Source organism: Cucumis melo, chromosome 8 (genome assembly GCF_025177605.1).
Source record: "Cucumis melo cultivar AY chromosome 8, USDA_Cmelo_AY_1.0, whole genome shotgun sequence".
In the NCBI taxonomy this organism is placed as follows: Eukaryota; Viridiplantae; Streptophyta; class Magnoliopsida; order Cucurbitales; family Cucurbitaceae; genus Cucumis; species Cucumis melo.
Genome location: NC_066864.1, coordinates 4,236,711 through 4,256,753, shown reverse-complemented (window position 1 = coordinate 4,256,753; position 20,043 = coordinate 4,236,711). Strand labels below are relative to the sequence as shown.

The window sequence follows — 20,043 nt, the reverse complement described above, 5'->3', positions numbered from 1 at the left end:
ATTTAAAATTATTGTGTTTGATTCTAAAATTAACGAATTATAATTTATATTTTGAAATTTATTTAACTAATTAATTATAATAAATGTTCCCTCTTATTATTTTAATTTTTTTATTTGTTTTCAAAATTATTTTTATATGAAAGTTGGCAACTAACGGTTATCAAAAACACATTAGAGATGCTAGTTGGAGTGGATGGCGTTGGTCAATGGAAGACAACGATCGTTCGTTGGCAGAAGTGGTCTTCAAAAATTGAGTGACGACAATCACCGAAAAATCGACAATCGAAGTCAGGCATGAACACTACTGTTGTACAATTGACACAATTATATATAATTAATAGGTCGATCGGTTCAAATTACATGTCTTGCCTAACACGGACTCGATCGAAAATTAGTGTTTTTTATATATTCTCACCTCGAAGTAGTCAAACCTATTAGCTATGTGATTTTCAATGTTTATTTTTTTACCTCTAGTTGTCAAAATCAATTCTGAGAAACAAATTGAGGTAGGCCTTGAAACTTTTGCTTTATTACCAATCTTCCATCAACATGTTGATGGCAAGACCTGCATTGCACTTTGTTACACCAAAGGAAAAGGTGTATCTTCCTACATAAACTTTTGGGTTTTCTTTTTCCTACTAAGTTACCAACATTTTTCAAAAAATATTTCTAAGCACTTGTAATGGAAGATAAAAGAACATAGGTGGAATAATATCGTTTGAATTTTCAAAAGTTTTATTAATAACCTTAAAATCTTTTAAAGTAAGTTTAAATATACTCATATCATTAATGGGTATTGACATGGAGATTAGAGATATAACTATGTATAACTCATAGTTATTGTTCTAAAAAAAGCAAAATCATAGCTAAGAACCACGAAAGCATTTTTTTTCTCCTCTAAAAACTATGTTCAGTACCTTTTTAGAAAAAAAAAAGCATTAAATAAAATATTACCACAATTAAAGCTTAAAATAGGTCTGGATTGACTTTGTAAATTTTTAAATTAGTGTTTGTCTAAGTAGTTGTCCCCACTTGATGATCATACTATCATGGTTAAATTAGAGGCATCATTTTGCTTTTCTTATCATCCCAAAAGGCCCTATACCAATGAAGATAGTTGTTCTCACTTATGTACCAAAAATTATCCCCTTATCAGAACCAACGTAATTAGTTCTATGTAATTCAATAATCAATGATAAAAACAAATATCAATTTATATCACTAAACTTTGGAACTTTGGAGGTCAAATCAATTTAAGTTATAAATTTATAATTTTCAAGTCCAGAACTCAATGCATTCACATAGTTTGAGGTTAGAGAGTTATGGTCTAAACGAATCCTCTTTGCGTCCAATGAGAAAAAGGGGGGTCCCAAGTTGAGGGGCAAAGGCAGAAAGAAAGAAAGGAGTTTACATGAGAAGTGCCATGAAATGGGTTTGTAATTTACCCAAAAGTTGATGCTGGGTCAGTCAAGTCAAGTCAACTTTAAATTGGTAAATTATTAGAGCTTGCTTGCTTGCTTGCTAGAAAAATAGAATTCTGAAAACAAATGATTCAATCGAAAAAAGTTGTTGATTTTCATTTATAAATATGTATTTGATAGCAAATACATAAATTATATGAAACAAAATTTTCAAAATGTGTTTGAAAATATATTTAGTTACTCACTGATTGGATATATAAACTATTACTGATCAATTTAGGAAATTGTTTTAGGTTAAAAAGTTTGTAATAATCAATAAAAACCGCCCTTAAACTTTAATAGTAATTAATAATAATAATAAAAAAAAAATAGAAAGTATTTATGATAAAACAATTGATTCGAGGGTGTTTGGACAATAATAGTAATAGGACTTAGAATGTATTTTAATGTCATCAAAAATTCTTGTTTAGATCGAGTATTTTGAGTTCAAATTGTAATATTAAACTCATTTTATTCAGGTATTTTTATATTATTTTCATCATTTTCAGTTTTTACAATTTCATTTTTGTTTCGCATTTATTTGACATGCATTGCAACATTCTTCTGTATTTTAGTAATTTTGGTTACATTTCGGCTATCCAAACATCTCCTACATGTACAATTGAAATGTTGACAGCTTCACTCAACACCAAAATCACATATTCTTCAAATAGAGATGTGTTTGTATAGATAATAAATCAAAACTTTCAACAAATAGCACAAGTAATTAATTAACTCCACGAATCTATTACTTTGCTAAAGTAAACTAAAACGTCAACCTGATCTTTGTTAGAACTTAACAAAATAAACCTAAAATACAATAACAATACCATAATTTATGAAGTTATAAATAAAAGGAAAATGTAATCTTAATTCTACTGCGAAGCCCATAATAAAATTTGTCTCGGGCCTCTTGCCTTTTTTTATTCTGCAAACAAATTTATCTAATTGAATATATCATCTTTTATTACACTACCTTTCGTGAGATGACCTAAAGACCTTATATGTTACATATTGAAATCATATATCATTTACATTCTTTTTCTCTTGTTCTTTCACCCTCAAAACAACCCTCTCATTTACTGCTTTTATTACTTCATAGCTTAAAACCAGATTGCCTATTATGCAGAAAATATTTTTGTTTAATATATTTTTGTTGCTGAAATAATATAAACGATACAACATATTTCGACCGGTTGGTCTTTTATATTTAGCAAGATGAAGCAATGAGTTGGTTATTAATTTTATAATTATTAGCTCAAATTATGTCCCTTCTTTATTTTATTGGTTTCAATCCTAGCCTTTAAAAACCAACAGTAGTCATATGCTTTATTTGATATCAATCAATTAGTTGATTATGGTGCATTTTTAATGTTCATCTCCTAAGCATAAATATCTCGCTGATGCAACTTATTAAAAAAGAACCCATGAATGTTGTTAAAAAGGCAAAATCCTGTAAAACAAAGCAGGCCTTAAAGAAATGTTTTGTTGACAAGTTATTTCAGGTGGAATGATGATGAGAAAAACAACTCTAATATAATCAAATTTGTATTGTCTGTGCAATTTTATCTGATTTAAACAATGGTTTAACTTTCATGGCTTAATTTTGAAAAATAAACATTTAACAACCGCTAAACACAAACTTTGAAGTAATTTCGAAAAGAGAAATCAATTAAGAAAGTTTAAGATTACTTCGGGTATTGAAGATTACTAATTCGAAAGTTGTTTTAGCTGACATGTGTTAATGATTATTAATTTTGCTAAAGGGTTGTATTAGACTTTGTATGCGTTAATGCTAAAAGAGTAGTATCGAACAATAATATATTCGCTCAAAATAAGAATCAAGCACTGGTGTAGAACATTATAGTCGAAACTTTGAGTCATTCAAAGCCAAAATGGAAGAAATGTCATGGATCTCAATAGTAATCTAAAGTACCATTAATAGAGTAATGATATCAAAACACGACGCCTCGAGACAATCAGAGCGGTGTCTCGTAATCATTTTGAAGAGATCCGACCTGAGTATCTACCAATACAATTCTAACCAAAGTAACTTCAAGTTAGAAGGGAAGTAGCTCAAATTTATATCAAAACAATAATTACTAAAGAGACGCAAGTTGTTTAATCTACATCTAACAAACAATTGTTGTGTATCATCTCAACACATTCATTCCTTCTGAAAGCATGTAAATGGTCGTCAACAATTCTACTCTAGGATAAAAAACATTTCCGATACTTTTCAAGTCTCCTTGATGCAATGAAAGCAGCTGTCTTGCTAATTGTGCTAACATGTATACAAAGTCAGTCATTTCACTAAAGAAAGATAAAGTCAAAATGACTCGGACAACATTCTATCAAATGTAAGACATTATATTTCTTATAGGAATGCGTGAATCAAATGGGAAATAACCCACCCCAGCATTATATTTCTTATAGGAATGCAACATTATATCTTAAAATCAAGAAAAATAAATTAGGGCCATGAACGATTAGACAAAGCAACCATTACTAATAGTTTAACCCGATGAATTAAATCATAGGAAAATGCATTCAATTGCCACTATATACTTCTTGCTCCAAACAGATCAGAAAACCATAGAAAACTGAATGCCAAAATTTTACGCAGATTACCCCCATGAAAACTTAAATGATGTCATCCATAGCAGATTGCATAGATCATATACTACAGATAAGCAAATGTAAAGAGGGTAAAGAGGGTAAAGAGGGGTAGCAAGCAGCAGTTTGAATCAAACATCAAGAGTAGCTCTCATTGGAATAACAAAATGTGATTTAAAAATACCATAAAAATTAAGGCCTCTAGAGTCGACAATTATAGCCACATGTCCGAGGAAGTTTTTCCTAGTATCTTAAGAACACAAAACACAATAGATAGCTATGAAGGAAAATAACAGTTCTATCAAATTAAACATCACCATTTTCAAAATTAATCGACGCTCTGCATGATATCCTCGGCGGTGAATTTGGTACCCTTATCCTTGTCGGCGGCGGCGCGGCCCTTGCCTTTACGATCCAGAAGTGACTTACGGTCCTTGTCCAACCTGAGCTTCGTAATCACGACCTTCGAGGGTTTGATGCCGACGTTGACAGTGGAACCGTTAACCTTTTCCCTTGTAATGCGCTCGATGTGGATAATCCACTTCCTACGATACACCTGCACTACCTTGCCCTCACGTCCCTTGTAAGTTCCACGGACGACTTGGACCTCGTCATCCTTCCGAATCGGCATAGATCGTACGTTGTACTTTGACCGGAGGTCAGTCGAGAGAGGAGCACTCATGATAACCCGACGAACGCTGGACGGAGCCGAAAAATGAGCCTTGCGGCTCTTGCGACGGGAACTGGAAACCCTCGGATTGTACTTCATGGCGGCCGGCAAAAATGGGAATGGGGAGGGGGGGGAAGGGAAGGGGATAGGAAGGCCTGGTGAATGAAGGAAACCCTAGGGTTTCTCTTCTTTTATACTTAAAATTTACAAATTAATCTGGGCCCAGGTTAAGTTTAATGGGCCTTTATTTGGACTATGAAAGTCCCGGGCCGAAATTTGTCTTCCAGTCCGGTTGTTGGATCACGAAATACATGTTAGGTTTGTTTCGGGCAAAAACAAAGTCCATCTCGCATATACATAGAGATAAAATATCACAACTATGGATATACATTTAATATTTCTTGATATCTTTTTATCTTTATATATTTGATGCACCGTAAAACTCTTTGATACACTCAATATTTTTTTATATATCCGAAAAATAACTTTTATTACACTCATTTTTTTTAGTAGACTTGAATGTCTCACTGATAAATTTGATATACTTGATGCACTACTAATAAACTTGTTAAGTTTCACTAACATACTCAACAAATTTGAACATATGATACACATGATACGTTGGATGTACTGCAAATACATTTAGTAAGATTCACTAATATAGTTAATTGATTAAATACACTTGATATGCTTAAAGTGCTACTGATAAACTTGATACATTATTGATATATACACTTGTAACTTAATTAATATACTTGATAATGATTCACTTTACTGATATGTTGATATAGTTAATAATACTACAATGAATTGCATAAATTTTGAAAAAAAAAATAAAATTTGCATAGTAAATTTATCAACCAATACATTTAATATAAGCACATCACTACATTGATATCCAGAATTGATACAAAGTAAAATCAAAACAAAATCAATAAAAAGAAATAAAACAAAATCATTTGAAATCATATTTAATTCCAAAATACACATCGAATAAAGTAGAAAACAATCACGAACAAAGTTAAATTACTCCTTATATTCCAATTATTGTATAATTGATATCTTAAAATCAAAACGAATACAATATAAAATAATTTTCTTAAAAGAAATCCCTACAACCATATGACTGCGGCACCCAAGGCCCACATTTTCAAACATTCAAAGGAAAAAAAAAAAAATCAACGCCCAACCGTGATATTTTAAGGTTTTGATTTTGTTTCTTTGATGCATGTTAGGTCTGTTTTGCTTATTGATTATTTTTTGTTTACCTTAACTTATGTACTCTCGTACAAACATTCCACCAATTAAAAAATAAATCTTTTAAAAAAAATATCATTCGATAGCAAAACAGAGAAATAGTAAGAAAAGAGTGAAGAGAATACTTAATGGAGTCTCGCACATCTAAAATATCAAGGTAAAATTGAAAACACTATTTGTTAGGTTCCAAATCCGACCATTTGGAATTGAAAGTTTATATTTCAAAAAATCAAGACATCAAATCCTAACCAAATTGAAATTTCTTAATTTTTTTAACCCTCCAAACAACAAAAATGTTCCCAAACTTTTATCTAGGTATGCTATGTTTATTATCAACTTCTATCGAGAAGGAGGGAAAGACTTTACCTAATTTACATAAAGTTTATAATTCTCTTCAATAAAATTTCTAACAATCTCATTAAAAGAAATTGGGTTTTTATGTCACAAAATCTTAATACCTTCTCTAAATTTATGATGACATACCAAATATACTGTATCCATCAATTTTTATTATTAGCCAACGAAAGGGAAATAGTAAAACAAAAAAGAAAAGAGAGAGAGAAAGTTAAGAATATGAAATATCTTACATCTATAGGTGTTCAAAAAAGAAAGAAAAGGGTAAAAAGGCATAAACGTGTTTGAATTTACCTTTTTACTGGGGTGAATCCGTTGGCTCTCCCATTTTTAGCCCCGTAAATATTTGCATTCTCGCACGTGCCTCACTTTTATGTTTAAACCTCTTCCTTCAAATTTCCCATTCATTCCAAAACCTCTCCTCGATCCATCCCTCAAATTCTTCTGCCTCTCCCCTTTCTTTCTTTTTTCTCTCACTACGGCGACGGGAAGGAGGCCAATGGAAGCCCATTCTTCTTCCGTCGGCCTTCTCCCTATCACTTCATTTTCTTCTCCCACTCCCTGGACTCGCCACCAGGATGACCTTTTTGAGCGCGCTCTCGTTCTGGTCCCCGATAATTCTCCTGACCGTTGGATCAAAATCGCCGCTCTCGTTCCTGGTAAATCAGCGGCCGACGTTAGATATCATTATGATGTCTTGGTTTCTGACGTACTGAATATAGACTCCGGACGAGTTGAGTTGCCGAATTATGCCGATGACTTGACGGCGGCGAGATCGCCGGAAAGGGAGAAGTCGCCGCCGCATCCGATATCGGAGAAAGCGTCGTCGTCTGAGAGGAAAAAGGGGAAACCCTGGACAAAAAAGGAACATCAGTACGTTAGGTTACTTCAACTTAATTTAGCTTCTCCTATATATGATTATTAATTTGTTAAAATACCATTTTAAATTTTAATTTCTCGTGAAGTCCACTCTTAGTTTATAGTTTAATTTCTTAAATTTTTTTAATTATTTCTTAACTTACTCGCTCCAAATTTTGAAAAAGCCTTTTATGAATTCTTATTATCATCCTTAACTATTATTCTTTTATAATAATTTAACTTCCAATATAAACACTCGAATTAAAAAATACTGGAAGAACTTTTTGATGACATTAAAGTTGAAATTAAAGTTTTTGACTAGGTAATCATATTAGCATAATTTTTATTTTTTAAGGTTGAAGATTCGTTCACTTACCTCATAATTATTCTACTAAAAGTGTAGATATTAAAATCGAGCATGTTCAATAAAATGTGAATGACTATATATATTGTTCTAGAGATTGATTTGAAACTTCTTGAACAATGTGAATGTAACTATTATTTATTAGGACTTTTATGGTAGATTTTAGAGTAGAAATTTATTTATATATTATTTTTTGCATTGAAATTATTGATATTATTTAACATTTTATTATATAAAATTAACTTCTTAGAAAGTAATAAATTTTAAGATTTATAAAAGTATTGATATAATGATTACAATGATCACAGAAATGTATGTTAACCCATTAATATTTTAGTTGTCAATTACTTGCTAAAATTGGATGACTAATTATTATTAACTATATGAAAATTGAAAGTTAGGACAAAAATGAAAGTAGAAATATTTGATATGTTGAAGAAAAGAAGTTCAAATGAAAATTTCCAAATTTGGCAGGCTATTTTTATTGGGGCTGAGGAAATTTGGAAAGGGAGATTGGAGAAGCATTTCTAGAAACGCGGTGATTACCAGAACTCCAACTCAAGTAGCTAGTCATGCTCAAAAATATTTTCTCCGTCAAGAATCAGCTAAAAAAGATCGAAAAAGATCAAGCATTCATGATATTACTACCGTAGAAGGCAATTTAGTAATGACGTCAACAACTGTTATCAATCAAAGTCAACCAAATATTTTTCCAGTGACTCAACCGCTATCATTGTCGTTTCCACTGCATATGCCACACCAGTTTGCATCTTCAGGCTATTTTCCTTATCGAAGAGGTATGTTGGATTACTAAAACTTGGAGTTATTTAATCATACGCAATCGTCGAGTATATAATTAAGTATGCGGTATACCATATTATTTTTATAACTACTATATTTGTATAGAAAAGAAAATGGCTAAAGTCCACTTTACTGAGATTTTGTCTGTTTTTTAGTTCTGTTATCCATCACCTCCTTAATTAAGGTTTTGTAATGATGGATCATACAGAAAAAAAATCTAAATATATAAAATACTTTGAACTTGGTTTTATATATTTTAGGTTATATTGTTATCTTTGTGTCTCATATTAGCATATTTTTAAAAAAATATAGTAAAACATATTGAAATTATTGTGGAGTTCGTAAATATAATGAAGATCAATTTATAACATAATAGATATGGTATTACAACTTACAAAAGCATTATAACCTTTTTTTTAGAGGAGTTTATGTGCGACGATATAGATTGTACTTAATGAAAATATTTTGAGTATTTTAAATTTAAAATTATTTTTATATATAAAACGTGAGAAGCATTAGATTAGGTTGTACTCGTTATATTGTCATAAAGTTTTTAGTTTTCTTGAGATTACTTATATATAAATACAAGAAAACATAAAAATAAATAAAAGAAAACAATTTGGTGAATAACAATCATGAAATTTGGATGGAACGGAAGAATTTAAGGTTTGAATTTAGAAAATAAAAATAAAAATTGAAAATATTTTGAAATATGACAAAACCACTACTCTCTCTTTTTGTATCGAGAGTGCTTGAAAGTATATTCTCTTGATAAGATATTATCTAACATACAAGATATACATTGCGACTCAATTTAGTATAGGATCAAGGACTCCAAACTTTTCGCTATTTAATTATATAATATATATGTATAATTGCAATAATTCAAATTAGCTACCGATAAAACTATCATTTAGCTCCTTCTAAGCTAAGAATAAAAATAAGCTCAACTTCTTGAGACTTTTTTTTAGAATATTTTTACCTTTTCATTTACCTACCTAGTTTTTGTGGATGTTTTATAATATGTATATCAATTATAAGAAAGAGGAATCAAACACAATCAAAGAAAAAAAGAAGTATCATGTCAAGTGTTAAACTCATGTTAATTTTAAAACATGATTTGTCACATTGGACTTAAAACATCTTAATAATAGCTTTAACTCAACTAATATCTTAATGTATAAAAGATAGATTATAACTTCAAATCAATACCTCATATAATTGTACTTTTAAATTAGGTGATATGTTGGAATTTATTTACACTAATTAATTTTTTTTTTGCCAGAAAAAACAAAACATAGTGCCAATTTGTCGATTAGAATCCCAATTTTATTATGTATGGGTGTAAGAAGTGGACAAAAAAATGGGCCACAAATCTTCCTCCAAATCGCTCGACACAACAAAAAATGAGTAGACAAGACACGTAGTCCATTTCTTTTTCCTTTGTTTCTCAGAGCTAAGGAAAATTCAAAACGGGTATCGTAATTGGAATAAATTTGAAATTTACAAAAAAAAGAGAGAGTAAAGAGTGAACGGTAATTAAGGGGGAGAGGATGCAGCATTTAAGAGGAATCACATGGCCGCCATTAATACTCACACCCTCCTCCACCTCCATCTCCATTTCCACCCCCCAATATTTAATGGTAAATGCCTATGAGAATGAACAACCAAATTTCATAAAGCTTCCAAATCACACACTCCCCCGGAGACCCGAGACGAGACGACCTTCGACGACGAAATGAAGGAAACAGAGGATTTTACCGTTTGGCAAAATCTTCGCGCCGTCGATACAATTTATGAAGAAGATTATTATGAGTTTTCCTCATCCACTTCTTCTCTCTCTCCGCCTCTCTCTCCACCGCCACCACCGCCTCCTAACCATCTCTTTTCCAGAGTTCGTCAATGGTAATAATGTCTCTCTCTCTCTCTCTCTCTCACGCTAGTTTTTGAATTTAGGGATTGATTTTGTTTACTTAATTTTAACTTTTAATTGTAATTTTTAGGTGTAATGTAACTGGATTTAAGACAGATGTTTGTATTCGAGTTAATGGGCAATGTTTTCATCTCCACAAGGTATATTGTAAATTTTCATCTCCAAAATTCCAATAATTTTGCCTACATTATTCTTTTTTTCCTTCCTTCTCTATAATGTAATGTATAAATTTATTAATTTTACCTCATTTTTAAAAGAAATTAACGTTGGATACGATTTTTTTTTTTACAAAAAGAATAAATGTGGTGGGGTTTTTTTTTTAAAAAAAAATTGTGATTGAATTATTGGTGAGAGTCATTTTTAGTAATTTAATTTTAAGAACTTGCAAAAATATGCAATAAACATAGTACGTCTGAGTTTTATTTTCTATTAAGTACAAAAACGAAAATAGTACCATATTATAAAAAATTTCAACTTTATAAAAAGAAAAACGATATTATTAAAATAAAAATTAAGAATTAAAAACAAACCAATTAAGTGAAAACATGCATAAATTGTAAAATTACAATGAAATTTTATTAAATAATTTTAAATGGATTTATTTAAATGTTAACCCCAACGGGAATAAATATTATGAGCATTAATTTCTAAAACATTTTATCTAACGGATTTAATTGTTTAAAGAATTTTAGATTAATGGAAAATATTTAACTTATGTCTTGCTTAGAGCATTAATTTCTGTGTTCCTCATAATTAGGACATTTTCTTATTGTCACAATCATTATTTTAAATAATTTGGGACAAGTGTAACTTCGGATGTAATGTGATTTTGTTATGACTTCTACAAATAATAACAACAATACCAATAACATAATTTGTTTTAATAAAAAAAAAAACTTGAATTTAAAAACATTTCAGGAAAGTAAGGTAGATTTATCCTGAAATGAGTGTAAAAAAAAAGTGTGTTTTTATAATTTTCTTGCACCCATTTTCATATTTATATTTTAAGTTTTAAACTTTATTTTAAATGCTTATTTTGAAAAAAAAAAAAAAAAAAACTCAAGTGTATTCTAAATTGCATTGATCTATTTTTGTGCTATCTCATAGCCACAGTTGTTTTTTATTTTTCTTTTGAACTAAAAAAAGAGTTGGTATTTTTAAAATTGTAATTTTCTTTTTGGAAAATAATAATAAATAAAGGAAGAGCTTTTTTAATGCGGAAACGTGTTCTTTCTCTAAACCAAACCTACTACAATTTCCCGCGAGTAATGGTAATCCAACGGAAACATATGTGTGGGGGGGGAGCTTTTATCATCAATTTATTACAAATACGGGGACCGTTACTCTAATTTTCAAATTTCTTCTTAGGATCCTCTGGCATCCAAATCCTCGTATTTAAAGCGACAATTGGCCAAAGCTTCCGACGTAACCCTCACTCCACCCCTCAAAATAACCTCCAAAACATTCACTCTACTCGCCGATTTTTGCTATGGTGCCCCGATCGTTATAACGCCGTTTAACGTCGCGGCACTAAGAACCGCGGCGGAGTTGCTTGAAATGTCGGACACGGAAAATAATACCAAGGAGGAAAACTTGGTGGACGTCACCGAAAAATACTTCCGGCGAGTGGTGGCCGTGAACCGGGATTATGCATCGGTGGTGTTCCGGTCGTGTTTGGAGTTGCTGCCGGAGGCTGAAACCATGGCGTATTTGGGTAGTAGATGTCTTGAAGCGTGGAGTTTGGAGGATGAGGGAGATAATGGAGACATTACTTGCTTTGAAGATTTCAAATGTGTGGAGGTGGAGAATTTTATGGTCTTGGCTTCGTCGCTGAACCGCCGGTTTAAATGCCATGATTTAATCTACAACATCGCTCTTCTTTATCTCAAAGTAGGTTTTTTCATTCCTTCTCAACTCTCTCTTATTTTTAATATACTTTCACCTTCGCTTAAAACACATTCATATTTCTATACCGCTTTTAAAATTACTCTTTTTTTTTTTCAATATTTGTAAAACATTCTTAGAAAGTAAATCACGTGCACCACAATTTGTAAAATAGTAATAATTAGATGGAACCTATCCCTTGCATTCGTCTTTTTAAAACGATACTTTATTTATTACTTAATCTTGAATAAAAATTTAAAGATTTTTTCTTAAGAAAAGTAATATCTTTATAAAAAAATAAAAGTTATTGTAAATGATGATGAAATTATAGGAAAATATCACAGATGATTTTATTCATAATACGTAGTAATTTATTTTGATATATTTGAAACAACCCTACAAAAAGTGTAAATACAACGGTTTACAATGAAAATGGCAGGGACATGGAGGAAAGATCACGGAAGACCAAAAGGTATTGATATGCAATTTCATAGACTGCGACAAACTCTCCCCCAACCTACTTCTACACGCAGTTCAAAACCCACTGATGCCCCTCAGATTTGTGGTCCGCGCCATGCTAATCGAACAGCTCAATACTCGTAACTCCATTTTCTCCACCACTAATACGCCCGCCGCTTCAGCCACCAAATCCCTACCACCGCGTCCAGTTCCCAAGGACCCCCTCACCCTCGGCGCAATTCTCAAGCGCGACGCCGCCGCTCGCGAGTCGGCCAAGTTAAAGGCGGCTATGAACGCCACAAACTCTCGCATACGAACCCTCGAATCCCAACTCTCCTCCATGAAGAAGAAGCTCCAAGATTCTGAGAAACAGAGGAGCTTGTCCCAGGACGCTGGCCGTGGTCGTTCCGCTAGCTTTCATTACGGCGACGAGAAGAGTAGCTGTAGTAATAATAATAATAATAGTAAGGTTGTGGCTAGAGGCCAACGTGGGTCCATTTCCTCCTCTGTTTATCGAATGAGTGCTGATTTTAAAGCAGAGTACTTTAACTTTGGTGGTGGGTGCAAGCCGTCTTCGGATCGTGGGTCGTCGTCCAATCATGGTGGGGCTGGGAAATCTGGAAGAAGTAGTAGTTTTGGGCAGAGATTGATGAATGGGATTAAGAATGTGTTTCGGGTGTCGAGTTTAGGAGAAACAGAGAGTAAAGTTCAGAGCAGAGATGATGAAGAGGAAGGGAAAGATTTGTTTGAAAAGGAGGAAGAGGAAGATGGGGATGATGATATTGTTGTAATGAGAAGAAATCAGCTTTATGTTAACTAGTCGTTGGTTTGTTTAGTTAAGCTTTTAGTTCTTTAGTATGTATGTTTTCGAATTTATTCTTCTTGTTGGTAACACAACTTGTATATGTAGATGTAGGATTGAATGAGTAAATCAGCGGCTTTATGTAGATTTATAGTTTATGTTCGTTGTTTTAAAAATTTCATTAACTTTGAAAAAAAATTGATTGAACTTGAATATTGTGTTCTTTTGCATAGGTCCAAGTGTCGAGCTTCCTAGAAAAGGAAAGTAATGTCACTACCATTAACTAGCCTAATGATAAAACGTTTATCGAGTCTAGATTCAGGTTCAAGTGGCATTTTTACCTCTTCTTTTCAAATTATTAATATTAAATTATAAAATTTCATCAACAAATTTTTTGGATTCACCCCTAATTTTTGGGATAGATTATAAAAACGATAAGTGGGTAATTAGTGTTGGTTTTAGGCTCAATTCAAAGTCGAACACAAACCTATGATTGTTGGGTTGTCATATTTGACGATGGTAGTAAATTTGACCAATTCGACAGGATTGATCTTGGTTGATTTGGTCAGTTTGGTGTCTCCGACCAGCTGCACGAAAGAATAAAGAGGAGAAATGGAGTTTATGTGATTTGAAATGTAACGGTTTTTTATTAATTAAATTTAAATCATATTTTTTTTGGCTTCCTACTTTTAATATTAGTTTTTTTTAAAGAACTTTTGTCTAGTTATGGTACCCTTTTAGCCATTAGTATAATGTAAATCTGAGATTTGAAATGTCTACTTTCTTTTATTAGATAAGTTTAAATATATAACTATCTCTAATATTTGGTCATTTGTGCAATGATCAAATGTTGTACCCAACAAAACTTTATAACAAATCTTTACATTTTTTGTTTTATAGCTAATAAATCCATCTACTTTCAATTTGTTTTATAAAAAGATAATTGTTTTTAATAAAAACATGAAAAATTCCAATTTAAATTTTATATATGATATACAGGCTTGTTTGACACAATTTCTTCGTTTCATATTTTGTACGTAATTACATATAAATTATCATTTCAATTCTAAAAATAAAAACAAAAATTTAAAATTATTATTTTACTTTTAAAGGTTTGATTATATATATAAAAGGAAAGGAAGAAATTTATAAGCAAGACAATGAAAATGAGAGGGAATTATAATTCGTAGCAATCTTATAAAATAATTAAGTATATAATAATATTTCTTAAATCATCGAAAATATAACAAAGTCGATACCAATTTTGCAACATCGGATAGACTCTATCTAAGTTTTGACGGATTTTGTCCTATTTATAATTTTTAAATATTGTTGTATATTTAATTATTTCGAATATAATAATCATATTTGCAACTACAAATAATTTTGTATTGGTTAAATCCCTCCGTATTTTAAAATTGGAAGACTAAATTGGAGTTGATCCAAATCACAAAATTAGAGAGAGTAAATGTGTGAAGTAACTTCTAAAATCTGGAAGACTCTCCTAATCTTTTCATCCAAAATACAAATATGTGTTAATGGGAAGAAGGACGAACACAGGGTGTCAAAGGATAAACAAATCAATCAAATTCTCGCAAGGGCTTATGCACAATGGTTATCGTTTTGTTTGAGAAAAGCAAAGAAAGTAGTGGTGATTCCATTTCCAAGTGACAGCTGAGCCTCCCTCACGCATACTGCTTATGCTTTTGCTTTCCACATCCTCTTTCTGTCGTATCTCAGCCTTTTTTTCAGTTGCCACTGCCATTTCAGAGTCCAATTACAGGTGGATGCTCACCCATTATTTACGAAACTTCCTCCGCCACCACCTCCCACGGACCTCTTTCAACGCTGTTTTCAATTTCAATCTTGTATGTATCTTGTATCCATTGGTTTCTTGTTTTTGTATTCCTGTCTGTTCGTCCAAATCTATATTCGAAACTACTATCCTGTGTTTCCTGTTCCATTTTCCTGCTTTTTTGCTTATCTTTGGCATGCTGCTTCATTGTTCAGTTCGATGGACGCGTTGCAATTGACGCCACCGCTGGTTCGCATGTTTGAATATCGGCCGTTGATATCCTCATCTTTTGGGAATTTGAAGCCTGCTAGCATTGCAGTGAACAATGCGATTGGACTGGAGCGGAGTTGTGGAGGATGGCGGTTCTGTTGCGATGCTGTTCCAACTAGTTTCTTACAGCCATTTAAAGCGGCGACGAGCATTTGCTCTGCGATTCACGGTACTTATGTTTGAAATCGCGTTGGTTTCTTTTTATGAAGACTGTTGCATCGAAGAATGTTAGAATTTCCTTTACCGATTCATTTTTTTTGAACTTGTCTTTGAAGAAATTGGTGTTGTTGTTGTTGAACTTCTGGAAATTATATTTGTAATCAATATCATGTAGACCTGGTTTATTTGAATTTTTGTGTAACTACTGATTAGTATGTATTTCAGTTTTAGGTTTAAAACTAAATGCATTTTGGCTCGAGCTTTTTGTTCTCAATAAGTTGTAAAAATTTGTATGTGTATGTGTCTCAAGGTTTTGCTGCTTTACCTACCATTTTCCCGCATTTATTACTTCCGTTCTTAGAAAATATCCGATTAATTCACGATCTTGATCGTCAGTTGGGCAATTATTTGTCTTCAGTAGTACATATGTGCCATAGAAGAAAGCTAAATGACAAAATCACAAAATCACGAGGATGGTTAGGGTTCCGAAAACATTGAAAATAGCTCTAGCTTATGCTTAGCGTTTTTTTCTCTTCAATTTTTTTGTGCACACTTCTAAGACTGATGTGCCAAATTAGATTTATTGGTATATTGCTTCGAATATAGTCCTGAGATTGATCTTGTAAGGTCATGACCCATGATTCACCAGCCTTGCAATTTACTGAATTTCGAAACTACTTGAGTATCTCTAGTTAATTCCAACTATCTAATAATGGGGTAAGAGTTTCCTTCTTTTCATCTATCAATGAAAAGCTTGTTTTTCGTTAAAAAAAATAGGTAAAGGTTGCCATGAGACCTCAACCGGTGGGAAGTCAACAAATATTGTATGGCATGATTGTCCCGTTGGGAAGCCTCAAAGAGAAAAGTTGATTCAGCAGAAAGGCTGCGTCATATGGATAACTGGTCTGAGTGGTTCAGGTTAGTTCTCGTTTTCCCAACAGGTAACTTATGTTATTTACTGTTGCATTTTTAGGACCATCATCACCATTACCATTATAATTGGATAGTATTCTTTCTACAATATTTTCACCTTTATTTTGCTATAGAATTTTTTATCCCAAACGACTCACTTATATTTTCAGTAGTGATTTAACTTTTTCGTTTCAATCCTTATTTTGTTTTCTTTGTTAGTCAGAAGCCTGTGAGACCTACTTCACTGACCAGATTTGCAGGGCAGATCACCCGTTTTTTTTTTTTTTTTATTGCTTTCGGCAATTTTTGGATTGATATTATCCTCATGCATGTTGTCTTCAAGTTATTTACAATTACATGACTTAGCTGTTTGTTTCATATATAATGTTCCATCGAGCATGTACTTGATTAAGACACTAAATTATTGATCCATGGGCTAGACCCAGTTGACTTTCCTGTTTTTTCAACTTTAATCATTCAAGCAAAAAAGGGAAAGAATTAGGATATGAAAAAAGGAAATACAAAAGCTGAGCTGCTTGTCAGCAATCAAACATGTTTATTGTTTATATTCCATAAGGTATGAGTAAATTTATTGTTCCTAACTAACTTTTGCTCATCATCAATCAGATTTTTTTCTTTCATGAAATTGGTTTTTCACATTGTACTGTAGTTTGGTATAATAATAGGATTGTTGTTTAAAATGCTTATGTTTAGGATGATCCTTTCACTGTAGTTACTCTCTCTCTCTCTCTCACCTAGGGCTCTAATTATAGGAAAAAGCACTCTGGCATGTGCATTAAGTCAAGGCTTACATGCAAGAAGAAAACTGACCTACATCCTTGATGGTGACAATATTAGGCATGGTCTAAACAGTGATCTTAGTTTTGAACCTGAAGACCGTGCAGAAAACATACGGAGGATTGGTGGGTGTCAATTTCTATCAGATGAAAATTTTTCATTGTTGCTTTTTGTGTCACCCAAATTTCGTGGATTAAACCAGAAGGTCTACAGGTGAGGTAGCAAGCCTCTTTGCAGATGCTGGGATTATTTGTATTGCTAGCTTAATATCTCCTTTTCGGAAGGATAGAGATGCCTGTCGTGCTTTGCTGGCAGAAGGTGATTTTATTGAGGTATGTTATTATAATTTCTGTTGTACATGTTATCAGGGCTTAGTTTCATTTCTCCTCACAGAATTCGTAACTAGGACAGGTCAATAGAGTTTGACATATACGGACGGCATTATCTTCATTTTTAACAGTATATTTCTGTCATTCATTTACAGGTTTTCCTTGATGTACCACTTAATGTATGTGAAGCTCGGGACCCGAAGGGTCTGTATAAACTGTCTAGAGCAGGAAAGATACAAGGTACTGCTTCGGTTTTCCCAATATTTGGCTTCACATGATTCACCCTTTTAGATTTGACATTCCAATTGTTTTTCTCCATCTTTAATGAAATTTTTCTGCTGAACTTGTCTGCAAGAATGTGATTGATATTGAAAAGCAATCATCACTTGTCAAGATTCAATACCTACTTGACGGGAATAATTATAGTTGCCATTTTTCACGGATCTAATTGATCAGATTGTCCCTTTTGCTGTATTATAACTTTAAGTTTCTGCAATTTATAGATTTATTGTGCTTCTATTTTTTCATTCGTGTATTTCCACAGCTGATATCATTTCTCAACTTTGAGTTGATGTTTGTATTCTATTTTCAGGATTCACAGGGATAGATGATCCATATGAAGAACCACTAAATTCCGAGGTGTGTGCTTAAAAGTTTGAACGACACACATTTTTCCTTTCTGATTTCATAGGGTCAAAGGATTTCATATATTCCAATGCCAGCACTTATTTTGAAGGTTTCAATTCATTGGTTCTACTGCTGAAATGGATCGACTTTTGTGTTCTTCCAACTTAAACTAGTGAAGTGATTTATCATTGACCCAAAGTAACATAAGCTTTGTCTAATGCTCCTTGTCAGTTTGGATAACAAATCTATCACTATCTTCCAGTTTGAATCCGTCAAGCTCAACCGTTCCCTTGATTTTAATTAGTTATTTCATTTGCTGTTTCTTCTTAGTTTGGTCAGACAATTTTTTGATTTTTCCCTTGCTCATTTTTGTGTGTGTGTGTGTTTTAAGACTATCTGAAAAAGTTTGATTAACACTTCTCTTTTTGGCAGATTGTGTTGCAATACAAAGAAGGGATCTGCTCGTCCCCTAACGACATGGCTGAAAGAGTGATATCATATTTAGAAGAGAGAGGGCACCTGCAAGCCTAACAGGTGGAAATGTGGGACTTTCTTGTTATCGATTTGAAACAAACAGAAACTCAGTTTGTTTAATGCAGGAGGAGATGAGTTACTACCTCTTATTTCTCACTGCTAGGAAACACCTCGTTTCCTTCAGTATCTGCTTTCCAATTCTTGGTTCATTTAGAATTCTTACCAATAAAGTTAGAAGCATGAGAAAGAGGATATGCGTGTGCTTATTATCTTGTAAGTTCTTTGTAACTTTTAATATTTTTGTCAAGTTCATATTAGGCTTATTTAAATTCAACTCCTAGTGTCTTGATAATCAAACATGTATCATGTATTTCCGTCCAATTTGACGATACTGATTTATTTTTCAGTAATCTATTATACAAATTATGCTTAGATTGATTTTCTAAGGTGAAAAGTCAAATTGAAATGGATGATAAAGCTTTTTCCTTGTGGATGCATTGGAGCTTTTCTTTGTTCCTAAAGTTTTTATTTGAGGCATTGAGTTGTGCATGCAATTATTGAAACTCTGCCTTGTCAGATGTTGTATGCTTTTGTTAAGGAAAAATCATTGAAGGAGGCTGTCACAGTTAGCTGGTAGTTTTACAATGTTGGAGGCATGCAAGAGAAACTATATAGTAGTACTTCGAAACTGCATCTATTAGTTATTGAAGAAACTTCTAAATTTAATGTAACTGGGGATAGTGATGCCCCTTTCAGTAGTTTTGGAATAGTCATTGGGTAAAGAAAGTATGGTGGACCTATTTTAGTAGTCTTCATGAAGTCTTGTAATGTTCCATATGTTCCTTTCAAGTACAGACTTGCAACTTTGGAAGCAATAAGGATACGAGGAAACTTATGTAGCCATTGATAGATAACTCTTAACTTGCTGTTGTGGTAGCGATTGTTAACAAAGTTGACTTTATTATTTGAGAAAAACACATTGTTGGCTTACATCATAATATGCTTTTATCACTAACGCTCAAGAAAAGAAATGCTAATATCAAATTTGAGAATCACATGTATGAATTAAGAAAGTTTAGAGTCAAGAATGATTGAGAATATGTAATTAGCTTCACCTTTTAACTCAAACTCTATGATCGGTTGTTATTGAATTAGGCTAATTAGGTTTTATGCTTGAGTAATACAAATTTGATATTTGTAGAAAACTTTAGTAGTGTTTTA

At 32.4% G+C, this 20,043-nt stretch overlaps 4 protein-coding genes across 6 annotated transcripts; 3 read left to right on the top strand and 1 right to left on the bottom strand.

The window, feature by feature from the left end:
• Nucleotides 1-4,201: 4,201 nt before the first annotated feature.
• On the bottom strand, nucleotides 4,202-4,917 carry LOC103484854 (60S ribosomal protein L26-1). The gene has a single exon (XM_008442170.3). The coding sequence runs from the start codon at nucleotides 4,843-4,845 to the stop codon at nucleotides 4,405-4,407; it is 441 nt and encodes a 146-aa protein (XP_008440392.1). The 5' UTR covers nucleotides 4,846-4,917; the 3' UTR covers nucleotides 4,202-4,404.
• A 1,837-nt stretch (nucleotides 4,918-6,754) lies between these two features.
• Nucleotides 6,755-9,931, top strand: LOC103484855 (transcription factor SRM1-like). Of its 2 annotated transcripts, none has more exons than XM_051088789.1 (3): nucleotides 6,755-7,239; nucleotides 8,054-8,376; nucleotides 9,666-9,931. In XM_051088789.1, exons 1-3 carry the CDS (start codon nucleotides 6,857-6,859, stop codon nucleotides 9,788-9,790), a joined length of 831 nt encoding a protein of 276 aa, XP_050944746.1. In that variant the 5' UTR covers nucleotides 6,755-6,856; the 3' UTR covers nucleotides 9,791-9,931. The 2 variants fall into 2 exon arrangements, with proteins under 2 accessions (XP_050944746.1, XP_008440393.2); XM_008442171.3 differs by having other exon boundaries at nucleotides 6,756-7,230.
• A 42-nt stretch (nucleotides 9,932-9,973) lies between these two features.
• LOC103484853 (BTB/POZ domain-containing protein At3g49900) lies at nucleotides 9,974-13,773 on the top strand. Of its 2 annotated transcripts, XM_008442169.3 has the most exons (4): nucleotides 9,974-10,285; nucleotides 10,384-10,453; nucleotides 11,682-12,203; nucleotides 12,637-13,773. In XM_008442169.3, the coding sequence occupies exons 1-4, from the start codon at nucleotides 10,119-10,121 to the stop codon at nucleotides 13,474-13,476; spliced, it is 1,599 nt and encodes a 532-aa protein (XP_008440391.2). In that variant the 5' UTR covers nucleotides 9,974-10,118; the 3' UTR covers nucleotides 13,477-13,773. The 2 variants fall into 2 exon arrangements, with proteins under 2 accessions (XP_008440391.2, XP_050944745.1); XM_051088788.1 differs by lacking the exon at nucleotides 10,384-10,453 and having other exon boundaries at nucleotides 10,142-10,285; nucleotides 12,637-13,603.
• Nucleotides 13,774-14,981: 1,208 nt separating this feature from the next.
• LOC103484852 (adenylyl-sulfate kinase 3) lies at nucleotides 14,982-19,268 on the top strand. Its single transcript, XM_008442168.3, has 8 exons — nucleotides 14,982-15,326; nucleotides 15,469-15,692; nucleotides 16,460-16,600; nucleotides 17,368-17,517; nucleotides 17,606-17,724; nucleotides 17,877-17,961; nucleotides 18,314-18,360; nucleotides 18,781-19,268. The coding sequence occupies exons 2-8, from the start codon at nucleotides 15,473-15,475 to the stop codon at nucleotides 18,877-18,879; spliced, it is 861 nt and encodes a 286-aa protein (XP_008440390.1). The 5' UTR covers nucleotides 14,982-15,326; nucleotides 15,469-15,472; the 3' UTR covers nucleotides 18,880-19,268.
• Nucleotides 19,269-20,043: the final 775 nt, after the last annotated feature.

Coding starts and splice junctions, on each gene's coding strand:
- LOC103484854 (XM_008442170.3), bottom strand. CDS start 4,845: ATGAAGTACAATCCGAGGGTTTCCAGTTCCCGTCGCAAGAGCCGCAAG.
- LOC103484853 (XM_008442169.3), top strand. CDS start 10,119: ATGAAGGAAACAGAGGATTTTACCGTTTGGCAAAATCTTCGCGCCGTC. Junction 10,454..11,681: donor AATGTTTTCATCTCCACAAG/GTATATTGTAAA, acceptor ATTTCTTCTTAG/GATCCTCTGGCATCCAAATC. Junction 12,204..12,636: donor TCGCTCTTCTTTATCTCAAA/GTAGGTTTTTTC, acceptor TGAAAATGGCAG/GGACATGGAGGAAAGATCAC.
- LOC103484855 (XM_051088789.1), top strand. CDS start 6,857: ATGGAAGCCCATTCTTCTTCCGTCGGCCTTCTCCCTATCACTTCATTT. Junction 7,240..8,053: donor AAGGAACATCAGTACGTTAG/GTTACTTCAACT, acceptor CAAATTTGGCAG/GCTATTTTTATTGGGGCTGA. Junction 8,377..9,665: donor CTATTTTCCTTATCGAAGAG/GTATGTTGGATT, acceptor TTTTTTTGCCAG/AAAAAACAAAACATAGTGCC.
- LOC103484852 (XM_008442168.3), top strand. CDS start 15,473: ATGGACGCGTTGCAATTGACGCCACCGCTGGTTCGCATGTTTGAATAT. Junction 16,601..17,367: donor AACTGGTCTGAGTGGTTCAG/GTTAGTTCTCGT, acceptor CTCTAATTATAG/GAAAAAGCACTCTGGCATGT. Junction 18,361..18,780: donor AAGAACCACTAAATTCCGAG/GTGTGTGCTTAA, acceptor TCTTTTTGGCAG/ATTGTGTTGCAATACAAAGA.